Source organism: Sciurus vulgaris (assembly GCF_902686455.1).
Source record: "Sciurus vulgaris genome assembly, chromosome: 14".
Classification (NCBI taxonomy): Eukaryota; Metazoa; Chordata; class Mammalia; order Rodentia; family Sciuridae; genus Sciurus; species Sciurus vulgaris.
Genome location: NC_136475.1, coordinates 67,042,882 through 67,062,666, shown reverse-complemented (window position 1 = coordinate 67,062,666; position 19,785 = coordinate 67,042,882). Strand labels below are relative to the sequence as shown.

At 36.8% G+C, this 19,785-nt stretch overlaps 1 protein-coding gene across 5 annotated transcripts in view; it reads right to left on the bottom strand.

The window, feature by feature from the left end:
• Positions 1-19,785, bottom strand: part of CDKL4 (cyclin dependent kinase like 4) — a 66,319-nt gene that overhangs the window by 40,591 nt on the left and 5,943 nt on the right. For all 5 annotated transcript variants that reach the window (XM_079109896.1, XM_079109899.1, XM_079109897.1 and 2 more), the window contains exons 3-5: positions 17,765-17,886; positions 12,180-12,252; positions 6,248-6,338 (exon numbers count right to left, since the gene is read on the bottom strand). In XM_079109896.1, coding sequence (XP_078966022.1) covers positions 6,248-6,338; positions 12,180-12,252; positions 17,765-17,886 — 286 coding nt within the window. The remainder of the gene's footprint in view (positions 1-6,247; positions 6,339-12,179; positions 12,253-17,764; positions 17,887-19,785) is intronic.

Sequence of the window (19,785 nt, the reverse complement as noted above, 5' to 3'; positions counted from 1 at the left end):
TGGAGCCAAAGCACTTGCCTCCCAAGTGGGTAGAAGCCAATCCCATAATTGCCATAAGACCCTAAAGGACCAGAAACCTGTTTTCTCCTTTGAGGTTGAAGGGAAGTTGGTAAGATGATCCATGGGCTTTTAACTGGCAAGGTCACATATCAATTCATACATGATCTCTACTAATGCATAATGGGAAAAACTGGCAAGCCAGACCAGCTTGCAGAGATGAGGTTATGGGCAATTCTCTTAGGAGAGGCCTCAGGCCAGCAAGATTGCCACAAAAGACAGCTCAGAGCACAGGACTACAGGTGTCGCTGAAGAACAGCCCTCACAGCACTCACCTATTGCTCTTTCATAAAATTATACAAATGTTTAAATACAATTGATCAACAAATAGATGAAAAATGTCCAATATCTTCAGCAATTAGAGAAATGCAAATCAAAACTACTCTAAGATTTCACTCACTCCAGTCAGAATGGCAGTGATCAAGAATACAGGCAACAATAAGTGCTGGTGAGGATGTGGGGGAGAAGGTACACTCATAAATTGCTGGTGGGACTGCAAACTGGTGCAACCACTATGGAAAACAGTATGGAGATTCCTCAGAAAACTCCTCACCAAAGGACCTAAAATTGGCCTGCTACAGTAATGTGACCAAGTCAATGTTTAAAGCAGCTCAATTCACAAGAGCTAAACTATGGAACCAACCTAGGTGCCCTTCAATAGATGAATGTAATATATATATTTGATGGAATAATACTCAGCTTTGAAGAAGAATGAAATTATGGCGTTTGCTGGTAAATGGATGGAGCTGAAGAATATCATGCTAAGTGAAATAAGTCAATCCCCTCAAACCAAATGCCAAATGTTTTCTCTGATATGTGGATGCTAATTCACAATAAGGGAGGGGGAGGACTAGGGAAGAATAGAGTTATTTTAGGTAGAGGGAAGGGAAGGGAAGGGAGGGGAAGGATAGTAGAATGAAAGAAACATTATTAACTAATGTACATATATGATTGTATGACCAATGTGATTCAACATGTACAATCAGAAAAATGAAAAGTTATACCTCATTTATGAATGATATAGCAAAGTGCATAAATGCATTCTACTGTCATGTAGAACTAATTACTAATTAGAACACATAAAAAATAAATTTTAAAAATGAATAAATACTATTTAGGACATTTGGAAATGGAAAATAAAATAACAACCACTGAAAATTCTTATTTTTACAGGTTGTTAGTTATTATACACTTTTGAAACATCTTTCTCTTATAAAAGTCATATAAGAATATGAAAAATATAATAAAAGAAAAATAGAAAATAAATTGTTTTATCATACAAAGATACCTTGTGTTAATCTTTTGATGTATCTTATTTTTTTCCTTTATTATAGCATAATTTTTAGTACTTTTGATATATATGTGTGTATATACCTGTATATAATTTTGTGTCCTGCTTTTTCATATTTACTGTTATGATAAACACTTCCTAAACTTAAGATTAATGGCTGCCTGATAGTTTACCTAGTGCATATGTCATGATTTACTTCATCTTTCCCAAACTTTCTAATATTTTACCATTATAAATAACACCAGACTGAAAATCTCTACCCTAAGCTTTTTCTGTATTTAAGATTATTTCTTTTTCTTCTCTCTTTCTTTCTTTTTTTGGTATTAGGGATTGAACCCAGGGGCACCTAACTACTGAGTCACATCCCCAAACCTTTTTATTTCTTACGTTGAGACAGGTTTTCAACGTTGCTTAGGGCTTGCTAAGTTGCTGAGGCTGGCCTTGAAGTCCTGCCTAAGCCTCCCAAGTCATTGGCATTGGATTACAGGCATGCAATACCATGACTGGTTTAGGATTAGTTCTTTAAAATTAGCTTCCATAAGTGGAATTACCAGGTTGAGAGGTATTGACATAATTTATAAAATTACAGAAGTAATTCATATTCTTTGTAGAAAACTTGAGAAATATAAAAAAATAAATAAAATCCCCAACCACCCAAAGAAACCATATTATGTTTTGGTACATTTCCTTTCCTTCAGTCTTATCTTAATATTGCACACCCCAAAAACACATGCAACTGGGAGAGCGTGTATGTAGTTTTGTATTCTTCTTCATTTAGCTCCACATCAAAGCTGAAGCATATACTTGTGTCATTAAAATACTCAAAAAACAAATTTTAATGTGTGGTGTTAAGTCAGATCCATTCTTGTAATGGTTAATTTGAATTTTCAACTTGATTGAATTAAGATATGCTCATTAGTAATAGGTTTCTGGGTGTGTCAATGAGGGTGTGTCTAGAAATGACTGACATGTGGGATAGCGAACTGAAGTGGAGACCCTCCCTAAGTGTGGGCAGCACCGTCCAATAGGATGGTGACTTGGATGGAATAAAAGTTGGAAGAACATGGAAGCAGCAACAGATGCAAGCTCCATTCTTCATGATTGCTGCTGCGATCACCTGAGGGTATCATGCTCTCACTTCTTCAAGCTTCCAAAGCAGACTGCATTCTCCAGGAAGTTTCTGGAAGCCTTGGACTAGGGTTGATCCCTCTTGTTCTGAGGCTTCAGCCTCTCAGACTGCACAGCTATTGGTTCTTCCAGTTCTCTAGCCTGCAGACAGCCATTGTGGCCTATCCAGCTTCTGGTCGCAGAAGCCAATCTAATAAATCCCCTTTTTATAATCATGCTTCTTGTTGATTCCTCTTGAGAACCCTGAGTAATGCAATTCTTCAGCCATTTCCTAATTTCTGAAAAGTCAGGTTCCTTTGAATTTTTTTCTTGGCAATACCTAGTTCTACAGTGAACATTATGATGTCCTTTGGGGTAGTATCCTAGGCCGTGAGAGATTTCTAAAAGTGGAATTAAAAGTACAAAGTGAAAAGTTTTTGATACATATTAACATATCGCTCTCCCAAGGCTTCATTCCAACTGTTCCCACTACAACAATCTTCATAGTTAATGTTTGAAAAAACCTCACCAGCTTCATTGGTGAATAGTAGTATTTTAGTATGCATTCCTTTGATATCAGTGTGGAGGAAGATTATTTGTATTTATTAACCTTTTCTTCATTCTATGAACTGTTAATATCTTGCTAATTTTTCTTCTCAGAACTTTAGTGGGTTATTTTTCTTGTCAATTTACATAAGCTTTTTATATCAACTTATTAACCATAAATCTAGAAATATTGTTTCTCTTCAGCTAAAAATTTTATCTCTGTATATCCATATTCTTTTATTTATCTAGAGCTTTAATTTGTTTTGTGGTAAAATGTACATAAAATTCACCATTTTAACCATTTTTAAGTGTAGTTTGGTAGCATTAAGAACATTCCCAGTTGTGCAACCATAGCTACTAACCATATGCAGAAACTTCAGCAGCCTAGCCTGAAACTCTGTACCTGTTAAACAATAACTCCCCATTCAGCTCTTCACAGTGCCTGATAACCAAGTTTTTTTTTCCTGTTTTCATGAATTTGACTATTGTTGGTACCCCTTAAAGGGAGTCATACACCATTTGTCCTTTTGTGTCCAGCTTACTTTGTGTAGTATAATGTTTTCAAGGTGTATCCATGTTGTGGCATCTATCGGAATTTCATTCCTTTTCAGGGCTGAATAACATTCCATTACTTGTATATACTACCTTTTGTAGATCTACTCATCCTTAATGGACATTTGAGTTGTCTTCATTTCTTTACCACTGTAAATAATGCTGCTGGGAACACTGCTGTACAAGCATCTCTTCAAATTCCTATTTTCAATACTTTTGGGTAGATAAGTGGAATTGTTGGATCCTATGCTAATCTTCACCAACACTTATTTTGTTGTGTATGTGTGTGTGTTGTTTTTATAATAGTCATCCTAATGGGTGTTTTTTATTTGCATTTCCCTGATGATTAATGGTAGTGCTTATTAGTCAGTTGTATATCTTCTTTGAAGAAATGTTTATTCAAGTCCTTTGCCCATTCTAAAATAAATTTTTGTTGTTGAGTTATAGGAATTCTACAAATATATACTCTAGATATGAATTCCTTGTCAGATATAAATTTACAAATATTTTCTCCCTTTCCATGGTTGCACTGTCACTGTTTATAGCATCCTTTGATGCACAGTTTTTGATTTTGATGAAGTCCAATTTATCTATTTTATTTTTTGCTGCTATATTTCTGGTGTCATGTCCAGGGAATCCCTGTCAGATAATGAATTCATGAAGTCTTTCCCCTACGTTTTCTGCTAAGAGTTTTATAGTTTTAGCTTTTATATATAGGTGGATGATTCATTTTGAGTGAATTTTTGTATATGGTTTAAGGGAAAGGTTCAATTTCATTCTTTTGCATGTGGATATATCCAGAAAGAGCTTAAAAATTTTTTTTAGGTACTTGGAGACTGAATCCAAGGATGATTTACCACTGAATTACATCCCTAGTCCATTTTATTTTGAGACAGGGTCTCACTTAAAGTTGCTGAGGCTGGCCTTAAACTTGTGATCCTCCTTCCTCAGCCTCCCAAATCTATGGGATTACAGGTGTGCACCATCAAGTCTGGCAAAAGCTTAACTTTTTCTGTAGTTTAGTCTACTCAGTCAATGTTAGTATTTTAGCATATACTATTAAGGACACCCTCCTTCACCTGTCTCATTATAAATGGCCAACAATGACCCCAGCGGTGACCCAAACTCATACTGATAACAGCTTGAGTTGTAACCAGTGCTGAGCTCATATCTTATGGGGATTTTAGCCAATGGGAAAAGTTGGCAGTATATCATACTACCACTTTGTTTATAACAACATACTAGAAGTTATAATTATTGGAAATGTTAACAGTGTGTTCAATATTCAGAGACTTTGGATGTGTTCATGCAATCAAAATTTCTGAGACAAATGACCCTAATATTACATTCAGTTCTAAGGTTCTTCATTCAGAGAAGGATGTCTGCTACAGGAAGACTCAGAAGGATGGCAAGAATGCACGTTCATGAAAAAATCAAATATGTATCTATTTTCAGCAGAACTGTCCATTTAGAAAGAAAAATTCCCCAAAGAATTCATGAAATGTTTATGTTTTTAATGTTTGTAATGGTACATATATGTAGTTTTTTCATATATTTTTATCACCAAATGGGACATTTTTGTAGTGTAAATGGGTTTCCAGGGGAAAAACCAAACAAACCTGACATTGCATTTATGGGAAGTATCAGAAGACTATTATTATTCACTTATTTACTAAATTGTGGGTCATAAGTATTCCTGTATTTTTTTCTATGCTTCCTGTAGAGTGAAGTAGAGAGTAACCTGTATATATCAGGTTAGCTTTTCTTTTTCATTTACTCTGAAAGCATCACTTCTAATGGCTGTCAAATATTTCATGATTTGGATGTACTGTGTACTATGTGCAGAGATCACAGCTCAATAGCTTCCCAGTGTTTGTCTGTTTCTCTTTTTACCCACATGGCATAGGGATCAATTATCCAACTATCATTAGGGTCCCATTATTTTATACCACAAGGCATAGCAGCCTCAAAATCTTTAACAGTTTTTGTTCTTGCCCCACCCTTCCAAATGCACTGTCAGGTCACCTGTATTTGTGTCCTCTCAGGGTTCTGATTATGTACATACCCATACAGCAAGGTGTGTGTGTGTGTGTGTGTGTGTGTGTGTGTGTGTGTGTGTGCGCGCGCGCGCGCATACACTACAAAGTTCCAGATTTGGGGAGAAATCATTTTTTGCTTCCCTTTTCTTTTGCTCTCCTTTCCCTTTACTTCCTGCCTGCTTGGGATGATTTCTTTTTTTCTTAGCATTGTCTCTGCATCCTGTGCCTTTAATTTTCAGTTGACTCTTCCAGCCTCACCAGTTACAAGAAGTTTTTTTCCAACCACTTTAGCCCACATCTCTCTCCAGGGAACTGTCTGCACCTTCATTTTAGTACTTTGTTGCCAACCATTTTGCATTATTCTTTTGTTTCTTTTACTGTAGATTATAAGTGCATGAAGAGCAGAAATGCACTTATAATTCTTTCTACTCCTGTGGGGCAAAGCACATGAAGAAGACATCCAATAAATTCTAGCCAAATGGAGGAGAGCTCAAGTGCCAAATAATGTACTGACTAAAAGGCTAAAGTGAGATTTTTCTTTTTGAAAAACAACTCAACACTTAGCATAATCCAATACCTCAGCAAAAACTTAAAACTCTATCAGTTTACAATCATCTGAATTGGATAAATTAGGTAAAAAAAAATTGCTACTTACTTAGAATTCGTGCAAACCCAAAGTCACAGATCTTGATTATTCCTTGCTTTGTTATGAGAATGTTTTCAGGTTTTACATCTCTGTGAATACACTGGAAGACAATATTTGATTATTTTTCTGAGCCATCATAATGACCAAGAATAAACATTAACTACTAGTATAATGATGAATAAGTAACCTGAGATATAAAAACAAAGATTTCCTTCATTTTTTCTAAAAGAACTTAAATTGGCAGCTTTTAAAATCTTATCATATAAAAGAAAAAGTATATCCAAATGTTGCTATATTATTGAAGAAATTTAATTTCCAGTTGTATATGAAAACTGTCAGATTTTTTTTTTTTTTTTGGAAGAAGTGAATACCACTTCTTTCACTTTTTATTGGGCCTCTTGAAATGGTACCAGCTGAGACCCTAGATGAAAGGAGACTATGGACCTCCAGTAAGAACCACAAAAGAGGTTGAATAATTATTGTGAATTTGAAAAACTGGAAAAGCATTTAAGTTATTTAAAAAAAAAACAAAATTCACTTTTAATTCGAGGGACAATATTATTTTTTCTCCATATCAGGACACTTTCAAGTGTAAAACGGGGCTCTATAAATAACTGTGCCAGGAGGACAGGTGCAGACCAGAACTGCCCTGCGTGAACTGTGATGCACACCTGCCCACTTAGATCAGCGATCCCTAATCCTGTGCAATGGGCTGACCTGGAAAGATGGGCAGCTCTCCTGAGGTGCTGGCACAGTGCGGCTAGAGGCCCTCCCAGCGGGGCAGGACCCCTCTCTGATGGGCTCTCACTTTGGGACTCTACTGTTCTTTTTTAATATGTACTGACCTTAAAATTTGCTGCATCACCATGACCCTTCCTGATGAACATGACAAGGCTAAGTTGGGGGCTTAGAGGAAGGCAAGCAAGTGGGTACACACATTGTGATCCCAGGAGAGGTTTCCCACATTGTGGAGGTGCTGTGAGGCAGCAGCTCTGGCACACGCCAGTGACTTGGGAGGCTGAGGCAGGAGGATCACAAATTTGAGGCCAGCCTCAGCAACTTAGCAAGGCCCTAAGCAACTTAACAAGACCCTGTCTCAAAATTAAAAGATAAAAAAGGGCTGGGGATGTGGCTGAGTGGTTAAACACCTGTGAGTTCAATCCCCAGTACCAAAAAACAAAACAAAACAAAACAAAACAAAACAAAACAAAACAAAAAATAAAACCAGCTCTGGTCCTATTCTTTGGAACTTCTATCTTAGATCATTTATTCCCCCCAAAGAAAATGGTAAAAATGACAGCTTCTACCACTCAGCCCTCTCTAAAGCTCTGTACTTTTTAAAGTATTTTCACATGAATTATTTCATCCTTGCAATAATCCTGTGATTGCAGGTGGCCACTGACAATCCACTGATTAAATGTCACAATCAACTGTGTCTGCCTCTCTTCTCTGCCACACTGCCAGTCTCTTTAGGCATTTGTGTCAAACTGACAATTCTGAAATCATTTTGCTTCAATAACCACTATCTAAAAAGAGAAAAAGCTAAACCTTAAATTCATCGTAGGTCACAAAAATGGCATTGGTAATAGAAGCTTGCTCCTTTGTAATCTCAATTACTGTCAACTGTTTCATAATGTGTACTGCCAGCAAGAAACATTTTAGGTCTCTTAAAAGTCCTAAGGCCTTAGGTAATAATCTTAAAAAATACATTATTGTACAATAGGAACAAAATAATTTTGATAGACCACTTTTTTTGGTGGTGGTGGTACTGGGTATTGAACCCGTGGTGCTCTATCCCAGTCCTTTTTAATTTTATTTTGAGGCGGGGTCTCAATAAATTGCTGATGCTAGCCTCTAATTTGTGATCATCCTGCCTCAGCCTCCTAAATTGCTGGGATTACAGGCATGTGCTACCACACCCAGTCATTATACTACCTTTTAAATAATGCATTTATGGAACTTAGACTAACTGCCTGAATCAGCAATACTTCCAGTAGTTGGTGATTTAATTAGAATAGGTATGTCCCTCAAATGAGTTTGTATCAAATTCTAGATTTTCTTTTATTTTTTTTTTTTGGGTGCTGGGGATTGAACCCAGGGCCTTGTGCTTGCAAGGCAAGCACTCTACCGACTGAGCTATCTCCCCAGCCCCAAATTCTAGATTTTCTAGACTATGGGTGGCATTACAAAGTAAATGGACTTACATTGATATTTGTTTGTTGGGCTATTTTGGATCTAAGCCAGACCATGTTGAAATTTATAGCAAGTATTTTTCAATTCAAAAATATAAAAAGAAAACGAAGTATTAGTCTGTCCCAAAGAAACAGAAAAATTTATTGGTGTAGCTATAGGTAAGAAAAGCTACTGATAAAGAGATAGGATATTGAATAAAGAAAAAAATAATAAAAATGATTGAAACAGTAAAAAACAGAGCCTAGAAGACAGAAACACTCATACAGCATGCATCTTCTCCATTGCAAAGCCACACTCGGTGCAAGCTCTCTGCAGTCAGCTCTTGTGCAGTATCTCTTGCAATCAGCTTATTTACCACCAAAGAAGAAGAAACATGCAAATGTCTTTAACAGAAGAATTTTAATAAACTTGGGTTTCATATGTAGCTTTTAGCATACATTGCTCAGGTTGAGTTATTGTTGGCACAAAGAGGAGTACCGTGTTATTTTAAACCTGACATTCAACTTAAAGAATCATTTCTGAAAGCAGCCATTCCAGTAACTGCTTCTCATATGTCTGATTGAGCAATAAATAGTTTCCTATGAACTGAGAAGGTGGTTCTCTCTGACCAAATTTTGGGGATGGATACTTTATTAGCTATGAGAGGAAAAACAGATGTCTGCTGGCCAACCCACCAAGGGTTATCAGCAAGATGCTGATGGATGCTGTAGCTGGGCACATCCATGTCTCAGATATCACTGTGATTTTACTATCATGAGATAAAGTTCTTCTCTAACCAATGAATCAGATAGAAGATCTATGGATTCATAATGAAGTTAAATGGATCACTTCAGTTATCTCATACTAGCAGTATTACAAAGTAAAACAGAACACAAGTATGTATTTTCTCAAATCCAGTGATTCTCAAAATTTAGTATGTATACCAATCATCTGGAGCTCTTGTTAAAATGTAGATTCGAGTCAGCAGATACGGCATGGCCTGAGATTCTGCATTTCTAACAAGCTCTCAAGTGATCTCTATGAGGCATGCTTTGAGTGGAAAGGCCTCAATCCCTTACTACTTTAACCTCCATTATCTTGCTTAGACTCACGACTCTGGAGATAAGAAGGTGCACATGGGTAGCTGGGTGTCTTCAGCAACACTACTGGGTCAAATTGCCTTTTCTGTTCTTTTGAGAACATTATTAGAGTTCCTCTAAAAATAAGGAGAGTATAAAGGTTTTAAGTGTATTATGGTAACAGCAATAATATATGACTATGATGACTTTAAAGTTTTTCTTTCATATGCACTTTAGTTAACATAAAATGAAAAGAGATACACAAAGAATTATCATTGCATAAGAAAATTGGTTAAGTTCAGAAGTAATTTTCATCGTAGAGGAGGAAAGTTTGTCTAAAAACTATCCATTTTTAATAGAGGTCATGGATTATCAATGGGAAGTTTTCAATATTTTAAAGCTTAAGATATAGTATTGTTCCAAGCAGAGAAATGATGGCAGTTTCATTGAGCCACAATAATGTTTGGGCCCTCTGGAAATAGTGAGTTACAACAGGTAGGCAGACTTGACTGAGTGACTAATTCATCCATCCATCCATCCATCCATCCATTCATTCAACAAGTATTTATTGAGTACCTTTTATATAAAAGGTGCATGTTAAGCACTAAAGAAACACAGATAAATCAGCCTCGCATGTTGTATTACTCTAGGACGTGGGAAAGTGTCAAGTTATATAGGGATACAGCACAACATTTATAGTGAAAAGTATTTAAAAAAAACATTTTAGGGCTGGGGAGAGAGCTCAGTTTGGTAGAGTGCTTGCCTTGCAAGCACAAGGCCTTGGGTTTGATCCCCAGCACCACAAAAAAAAAAAAAAAAAAAAAAAAATTTTAACTACCCATAAAGTTCTTGCTGCAACCTCAGGTGAACTTGACATCTCCTACAGCACGATAGAAAGCAACAAAAATATGGATTCAATTCAGCATTTTATTTTATTTTTGGACTGAGGATTAAACCTAGGGATGCTTTACAACTGAGTCACATCCCTAGCCCTTTTTAAATTTTTTTATTTTGAGACAGGATCTCACCAAGTTGTTGAGGTCTCTCTAAATTGCTGGGGCTGGCTCTGAACTTGTGATCCTCCTCCCTCAGCCTCCTGAGTTGCTGGGATTACAGGTGTGCCCTGCTACATATTCAGTATCATCTTTATGAAAAATTTGAAGGCACAATTTGCATCACGAAAAACAGGTTTCTGTATGTTGTGAACATATCCCTCTACACCAATAGACTTTTGATTGATTCTAATGAAAAACTTCACTTACTTAAAACTAAAGAAAGCTTCCTTAAGTATTGACATTTAGTTCCATGATCTTGTATTTTCTTTTTCAGCAAGCCTAGTCTATGGTAAGACATTCTGCTGGCATCAAAACTGACCATATGGTGCCTTAGCACTCTCTTTGTCTAGGCATCAACTCAAAAGGTCTAGAGATATCTTCTAAAAGCTATCATTCTAGCACAGGATCCAATGTGAGTAAGCACCCACTGGCCTGAGACAGGAAAATTGAGCATTTAAGAGAACAATGACTACAAAGGATTGGAAACATCAAATATATAAAAATCCATGTTTATAATGATGCCTACAACCTCTCCCTGGAAGCCTGTCATTGTCCATAGTTGGAACTTGCTAAGGCACTTATTCATCACTTTGAATATTGACATAGAAAGGAAATCATCACATACCCATTTTGCTGTATTTTACAACAGCAAGAGTACATGAGGGTAAGTTATTTTTCATAAATTCCAATGATAATGCAGAAGGAACAGTAGAATTAGAAAATTAACATCTTTTAATCTTAATGAAATACTGGATATGGGCAACAATCATCACTGGATGCTAAAACTATCAGGTAAAATGGTTGGCAGGGAAAGTGTCAGGGGAGTGGATCAAACTCATGCATGCCTCCTGAGCCTATTAATCAGTATCAACATTATCAGGGGCAGACAACCAGCCACTACAGGCCTCCTGACCATGCAATAAGAAGTGTACCATGCCACGAGTGTAATATTCTTGTCTAAAAATACAGAACCCAAACATGACAAGGCTCTAGATAAAAATACCAAGACAGGGTGGAAGAACAAATTAAATTATATGTAGAAGACAGGTGGTCAAAATTATTTCTATAACACAGCAGTATCCAAAGTGTGGTTCCTGTACCCGCTGGTTCGGTATCATCTGGGAAAATGTTAGAAGTGTGCTTTCTCAGGCCCTACCACAGCTCTCCAGGTGATTCTGATGCCTGCTCAAGTTTGAGAACTATAGTTCTAAAAAATTTGTGGCCTGGAAAATTAAATTTACAACAAAGGTAGGGGAAGGGGCACTGTTGATAGAAGACTTAAGAGACATAATAAAAGCAAAATTGAGTGCCATGGTGGATGACACTGCTGACACCCTGAAAAATTATTTTAACCTAATTTAAAAACAATCATGGGAACAATCAGTATTGGAGTAAAATGAAACATGAAGTTTATACAAACTATTAATTTATGAGAAATTAGTAAGATGATTCTTAGAAAAATGAGAAAAGGGCTATGAATAATGAATCACTTTTCCTCTTATCTGTAACTTTCATTTGTTTTGCTTTTCTGGTTCTTTCCCTCCATCTTTAGATTTTCAAATAGATCCCTGAGCTGTTTAGAAGAAAAGAGTCATCATGAAGATATTAACTGATATGTTAGAAAATGTTACTTACATTATGTTTATGACAGAAATTCAGAGCTTGAAGTGTTTGCCATAAGACACTTTTGATGACTCCATCAGCAACACTGGGGGAAAGAATTAAAAAGGAAATGAGAATGTCAGGCAAGTGGTTCCAGGAGCAAGGGCTGGGAACAAAAGCAGAACGGATAATTTTCTTTTGTAGTTTGAAATTTTTGCATCTGTCAAATGATACATGCTTATCATGAAAACGTGTAATTCTAATCTTGCTACCTCAAAATAGTTGCTGTAACTTAGGGTGTCTGACTTTCGCTGGACTTACTTTTTTTTTGTACTGCGAATTGAACCCAGGGGTGCTTTAACTACTGAGCCACATCCCCAGCCCCTGCTTTTTAAAAATTTTTATTTGTTGATGGACCTTTATTTTATTCATTTATTTATATGTGGTGCTGAGAATTGAACCCAGTGACTCACACGTGTAAGGCATGTGCTCTACCACTGAGCCACAACCCCAGCACTTCCTTGTCATTTTTTTATCTTCAGACAGGTTCTTGCTAAGTTGTTTAGGGCCTTGCTAAATTGCTGAGGCTGGCCTCAAATATGTGATCCTCCTGTCTCAGCCTCCTGAGTGGCTGGGATTACAGGTGTGTGCCACTACACTTGGCCTCCATTTACTTTTTAACTAAGTAAATGCATTCAGATGGTTCAAAAACTTTAAAGTATATCCATGAAGTCTTCTCTCTGACATCTGCCTAATTATCCATTTATCCTCTGCAATTCCATTGCCTGGCTTCTTTCAGAAATGAGGTACAAATACTACAAATACTGACATGCACACACATTTTATTGGCTGAAGAGGACTCATTTTATGTATAATAATATACTTATTCCCCCTTGATGAGCAGTTAGGTTGAGCCAATTTTTATTTCTAGAAGCACTTCAATAAGCATCTGTAATCATCCATCTTGTTGTAGTTGTACAATTATCTTCTGAAAGTAAAGTCTAAAAACTGGATTTCTAGAACCAATTGTAGGCACATGTAGGGAGAACTTCAGGCAGACCTGACACCTGGCTTTGCAGGGAAAAAAGTAAACTTGGAAGAGGACTTTTAATTCACTCAGTTCATTTGGTGATACACACTCAAGCACATGCTGGATTCACTGTGTAATGGCTGAGCATCTGGTAAGCAGGGTGGTTTACAGTCAGAGAGGCCAGAGAGTAGCGATCCCAGAAGAATGGGAGGCTGCAGCTTCTTGTCCCTGGCAGAGTCATCAAAGCTCTGTGTAGAAAACACTGGAGTATATCATGGGCAGGCATAATTTCCATGGGGGGCCTGGGAATCTGGGAACCTGTATGCTGCCTGGGAGCATTCAACTTCATGTAACCATCTCTACAAATTATAGCAATTGCATTCACTTTAACTTTTCTGTTGGTGTCTTTCCATGACTCACATCACTGTCCTGTGATGATGCCTTCACATTTACACACTGCCAAGCTACCCTCTCTGAGGAAGGTTATACCCATTTAAACTCCCACCAAACATCTGTGCACACAAGTCCCCATTGCCTCCTTGTCTTGCCAACATTGGATTTTGCCAATGTTATGTTTGCCAATCTGTGGTTAAAATAAAGATATTTCATTATGGTTTTTATTTTGCCTTTCATTAATTTTTAGTGATGAATAATTTTCATATTATTGGATATTATAGTTCTTCTTTTTGTGTACTTCCATTTCATGGCCTTCATTGCTTTTTGGACTCATCTGTTTACTCTTTTCTTATTCATTTACAAAGACTCAGTGTATATCAGTCTGTTATATATGCAGCATATATTTTTCTTAGTGTGTTGTTTGTCTTTAAACCTTGTTGTTGCAGATGGGGTTGTTGTTTGCATTTTTAAAAAAATCTGAAACACAAGGGTTTCAAAAGAAAATGGTCTACTGTAAGGATTTTTCTAAATTAAAAAAATTTCATAATTATATAATGCTTCAAACACCTCTATCACTCAGACTTAACATTTCATCATATTTGGATATTTAAATAATACATTTAGGTCACTTTTTAAAAGCTGAATTTATGCAGCTGTATCTGTTTTTATAAGATCGAGATGTGTACCTCCGTTCCAGCACTAATGACAAGATGCCTTCACATGAGCCTGAAGTATGTTCAGAGAAACCTATGTGGGAAGGTGTTTTTCTCAGAACAGTTTCCTTATCTTGGATCACAGTTATGGTGGCATGCCCTTGACTCCAGTTCTCCTAATTGTTATTCTGAAAGCATTGAATTCTCAGTATTAAATCCTTTGCCACTTGAAAAGGCTACTGCCATTTCCTTCAGCAAATTCTGATATAACTTTACCCTTCTCCTCACTTGACCTATGGCTAAACCTGAAGCAATATTATTTAAACAATTTATAGGAGGTAGAAAGAAGAGCATAGCCATTTTGAGCCCTATGAGAGCCTGCCAGAGTTCAAATCCCAGCTGTGCACCTCCCAGCTTTAGAACCTTGGGCAAATTATTTAAGCTTCCATGTTCTTCCTATGTAAAAGCGAAATAACATTCCATAAATGAAGTGAGAAATCTGTCTTCTAAATGTCTGGGCTTAAACACTCACATGGGCTCAGGAGATGAGGATCTGAGAGAACATGAGGCCAATAAGTGAGACTGAGATTCCTGCATGAAGACAAAGGAGGTCCCAAAGTACAGAAGAGGTGGTGAGGTGAAGAAGCACTGGGAGGCAGGCCAGGCAAGAGGCCAGCTTGGCTGGCGCGTGAGTGAAGATGCTGCACAGGCCTCTAGAGCTTGGTAAGGAAGTTGGATTTTACTCTAAATTCAAAGCCACTGAAAGGAATCAAGCAAGAAAGAAGTACAGTATGGCAAATGGATTTCCAGGGGTGAAGTGGATGCAGGGAGATTAATCAGGAGGCTAATTCAGTAACCCAGGTGAGATCTGGTGACTTACATTAAGAGTGGTAGAGAGGAAGACAAATGGATTTCCATTTGGGGGAGGGACTGGTAAAGGTAACACATGGCCTTATCCATGTAGGAATGGAATGCTAGGTAGGATCTAAGAGAATACACACGCAGGGAACCTGGGAAATTAGGTCGGAAGCTGTTACAACCCTGATTTCTAGAGTCAATAACGTGGAATCAAGCATGAAGTGATGTGATAGGGAAGTCCTGAGCTGTTGCCATGGCAGGATGTTTATAGACTTCTCCCTGGAAGTGCCACGGTGTTCAGTTAGCTCAGATTCCAAGGTAGACCCCATCATTGGCAAAGCAACATCTTTAGGAAATAACTATGTGCGAATGCTACTGCTCTTTCAGAGAAGACAGGTATCAAAGAGAGTTCAAGTTCACAGAGCTCAGCTCAGAAAGGGCACTGCAATTCTATTCAGCATGCACAGCAGGTTTTTTTTTTTTTTTGGTACTGGGGATTGAATTCAGGGGTACTCGACTACAGAGTCACTCACATCCCAGTCTCTCTATCTTGTATTTTATTTAGAGACAGGGTCTCACTGAGTTGCCTAGAGCCTCGCTTTTGCTGAGGCTGGCTTTGAACTCTCAACCCTCCTTCCTCAGTCTCCCAAGCCGCTGGGATTATGGGCGTACACCACCATGCCCGGCTGCTACACAGTGTTTTTCAATGTTTTGGAGTGAAATAAAACCTTCAGTAGAAATCAGTGGATTCAATGTTTAAATATTATACTTTGAGTGAGTGCGAAAACAAATACTAAAGGCAATAGTGAAGGCCTTCAAGAGAAAATGAGACCTCACAGTTCAAGACCAAGTGAGTATATGAAGACATTGGGAATTCAGCCTGCATAGCTCAGAGACCACTCACTCAGCCACTTGGTGGAGATCTAATGCCCACCTCAGAACTCACTGCATTTGTTTAAACGTTTGTTATAAATTTTTTTAAACTTGGCTTCATTATCATTACCGCAGATGAACTGGGTTCTCAGTAAACTCTGGCTCTCCTGGAATAAATGCCAGTCTTGTTATTAGGGGCCCACCAGGCTTTTAATAATTTCACTTTTATTAACCTCCCCAACTTTATCTCCTACCACATCCCCACAAATATTGCAGTTCAGCCCTGTTAATTTCTGCTATTCCCTGAACATGCCAGGCTTGTTACCAGCTCCAACAAAAGTGAACTGTGAATGAACTCATCATTTTAACTCTTTTATAATTTTATTTCAAAGAATATACAGGCATTCATTAGAATATTGAGAAAATTCAAATGAATTTAAATTATACTTAACATTCTACTCTGTTAACTCATTTTTTTTTTTCTTTTTTGTGGTGCTGGGGATTGAACCCAGGGCCTAGTGCTTGTGAGGCAAGCACTCTACCAACTGAGCTATATGCCCAGCCCTAAAATAGTTCTGGATTTGACCTAACTTCTTTAAGTTTAAAAAAAAATCCCATTGGAATTCTGATTAGTATTTGTTTAGTAAACAGATGAACTGGGGATTTTAAAAATATTAAAATTTAAAATTTTAATTTTAATATTTTAAAAATTTAAAAAAATATTTTTAAAATAATGAATATTTCTATCTAGAAACTTAAGTTCATTTAAATAAAATTCCTTATGTACCTTAAAGGATTTTGTAGTTGCCTGTATGTAGAGTTTAAGCAAATCTTATCTTTATTCCTAAGCTTTTTGTCACTGCTAACATTTGAATGGGATCCTTCTCCACCAGATTTTCTAAAGTGGTGATTAATATGAAACTGTTAATTTTTAAGTGTGGAATATGTAGAGGTAGAGGGATTCTATAATGAATTCCATTAGTTTTAATAACTCTTTTGGTGACTCTCTTAGATTCTCTAACAATAACAGTATGTCAATAGTGAAAGTCTTATCTCATTTCTAAAAGTAATATTTGGTTGTCTTATTTCATCTCATTGACTACAGTTCTCATAATGTTACATTATAGTCATAACAACCAACCTTCTTGTTTGGTTTCTCAATTTAATGGACATTCCTTTGGTGTTTTTTTTTTTTTTTTTCTTCTTTTTTAAAAATATTTTTTAGTTGTTGATGGACCTTTTATTTTATTTATTTATTTATATGTGATGATGAGACTCAAACCCACACAGTCTAGGCAAGCACTCTACCAGTGAGCCACAACCCCAGTCCTCTTTGGTATTCTGCTATTGAATGTAAAATCTGCTGTTTGAAGAGGACTTTTTTTTTTTTGTATGTGTGTGTGTAAAAAAAGCATTTTTAATCCTAGTTGCTAAGGTTTTAATTTTTTTTTAATAGTTGAAAGTGTTGAATTTGTCAACATTTCACATTTTTGAATTTTATCAGTCACATGTATTTTTATTCTTTAACTTACTGGTGAATTATATGACTAGATTTCATAATATTGATCCATGGTTCACTTGCTAAATGTCTCAAAATGCATTGCAATTTATATTTACAGATTTGTCTTCCTAGTTTTATTTCCTCTAGGGTGCATCTGATTGCCCTTTGAGCATATCCTAACTGAGATTGGACAGGGGTAGCCAGGTGCATTTGTGTAGATGGGGTAATAGTGGCTGGGATTTGAAATTGCCATAATTAATTCCATATAGAATGAAACATGACCATATTCAGTTTCTAGAGTACTTACCCATTTGGGTTTCTTTCCAGCTCATTTAAAAGTGTATGATCACAGTATTCAAAAACTAAATGCATTTTCCTTTTTCTCCTGAACACCTCAATGAGGTTCACAAGGTTTGGGTGTTTTAATTGCTGCAAAAGAATTGAAATACAAAGTTTAGTTTCTCTCTCTCCAGGCCCCTTTCAAAGTTTAAGAACACAAAGCCTTATTATTTTTGCATGCATCTCTTGTGCAGAATTTTATTATAGATTCTCACAAGAGAAACTGCTCTTAGAATAACATAAACTCAAAGTAGGAAGAAATTTAGAATTTGTCTCATGTACCTGTAATTGATGGTAAATAAATTGTTTGAGTCCTTCTAGTGATAGCAAATAAAGTATATAAGTTAAAATATAAGCACTAAAATAAAAAATACTTTGTGCATTTTATGGAAACTCTAAATGTCTAAGTTATAAAATAACCTGAATAAACAATTGAGGAAATGGAATTACTGAGTAAAAGACTATAAAAATCACCAGTGCTCACTTAGTTTACACTTTGCCATGGGTTTAATGTAAATGTCAGCTGGATTTAAACTCTGGATTCTAGTGTTGGCTCTCAGCAATACTGGATCCCCAATATTAAATCTGATTAAATTGCCTGTTTTAGGAGTTTCCAATTAGTCTGTGTTTTAAATTCATGAAATTTCCAGCAATTCCTCAATTCTGTTCTTCACTCTTATGCTTAGATGTTTTGTGTTAATTTTATTCCCAGACTGAAGCATTTCACAAGGCAACCTATGTTTAGTATTGTACATCAAAGGAAAAAGGATGATGAACTTAGAAAATCCATCACTAGAGTGACTATAAAACTTATCATCCACTCCAATGCAACAAGTAGAAGCCAGCACTGTCCCAGGTAAACCAGCACATATAATCACCCTGCCCATAATTAGGATGACCATATAATTTAGCATTCATACTAGGACATTTTTGAAAGGAGACATTAATGGGACAGGACATTGAGACAAAAACCATAAACCAGGACTGTCCTATATAAACCAGGATATAAAATCTCTTCTATTTATAATTTATCTTCCTTGCCATTTTCCCAGTATAGTAGACAAAACAACTTTCCAAACCCTATAGCATTTACCCAGAAAGAAATATAAAGAGAACAAGACATTTTGCTTATAGTAGAAGCTAAGTTAATATTTTGCAGGCCTAGTAGAGAGTCCTAGGTACACCTTACATTACATGCCTCTGTGTCAGTGTCTATAAGCACTGCCTAAAAGAGCAAAAGGTCAGAGTGGTGGAGGCAGGCCTTGCAGATAAGTCAGCTGATTTGGGTTGCAGTAAAACCATGGTACAGAAGTGAAGCAGTTTCCCTGACAGGCAAGCAAGGGGTTCCCAGATGACATAGCTTGATGCAATGTTCAAGTTTAACCTGGTCAAATCTTTTGTCTCTGGGTAGGTCAGCAATTTATAGATCCTTTGCAAAGGAAGTTAATGACCCTGACAAACAGTGATTTGCCCAAAGTAAAACAGATAGAAATGAGGACAAGGAAAATAAAATTTAAATACCAGAAGTAAGGGATGAAAGTAAGGTCCATTGTACCACAGAAGGAATGTGTTCAAGGTACGCCTGGGTGCAACATACTAGAAGCAGGAAAATGTATATTCTGAGAGCCAACACTAGAGACCAAACTGAGATGAAATCTGGCTACCTTTCGCCTTAATGCACATACTCAAACTGGGGCACTTGTGACTCAGAAGGTACCAGCTGAGCATTAACCTTATTTGAAGACTTGAGAGGAGGAGGGAGTAAAAGTATTATTTTTATTAGAAAATAACACTGCCTGGTTCAGACCAACCCTGCAGACTGGCCCAGAACTGGGTGCCAGACCTGACTGGCTCACCACTGCCCTCTGCTGGCTAAGAGGTAAGAGTGACCCTTTTTTTTTGTCATGGTCACGTTGAAAACTGTGTATCAATTATGTTTTAAACAAAACACTAGAAATATTTGTTGGGGAAACCTGCTGCAAATGATAT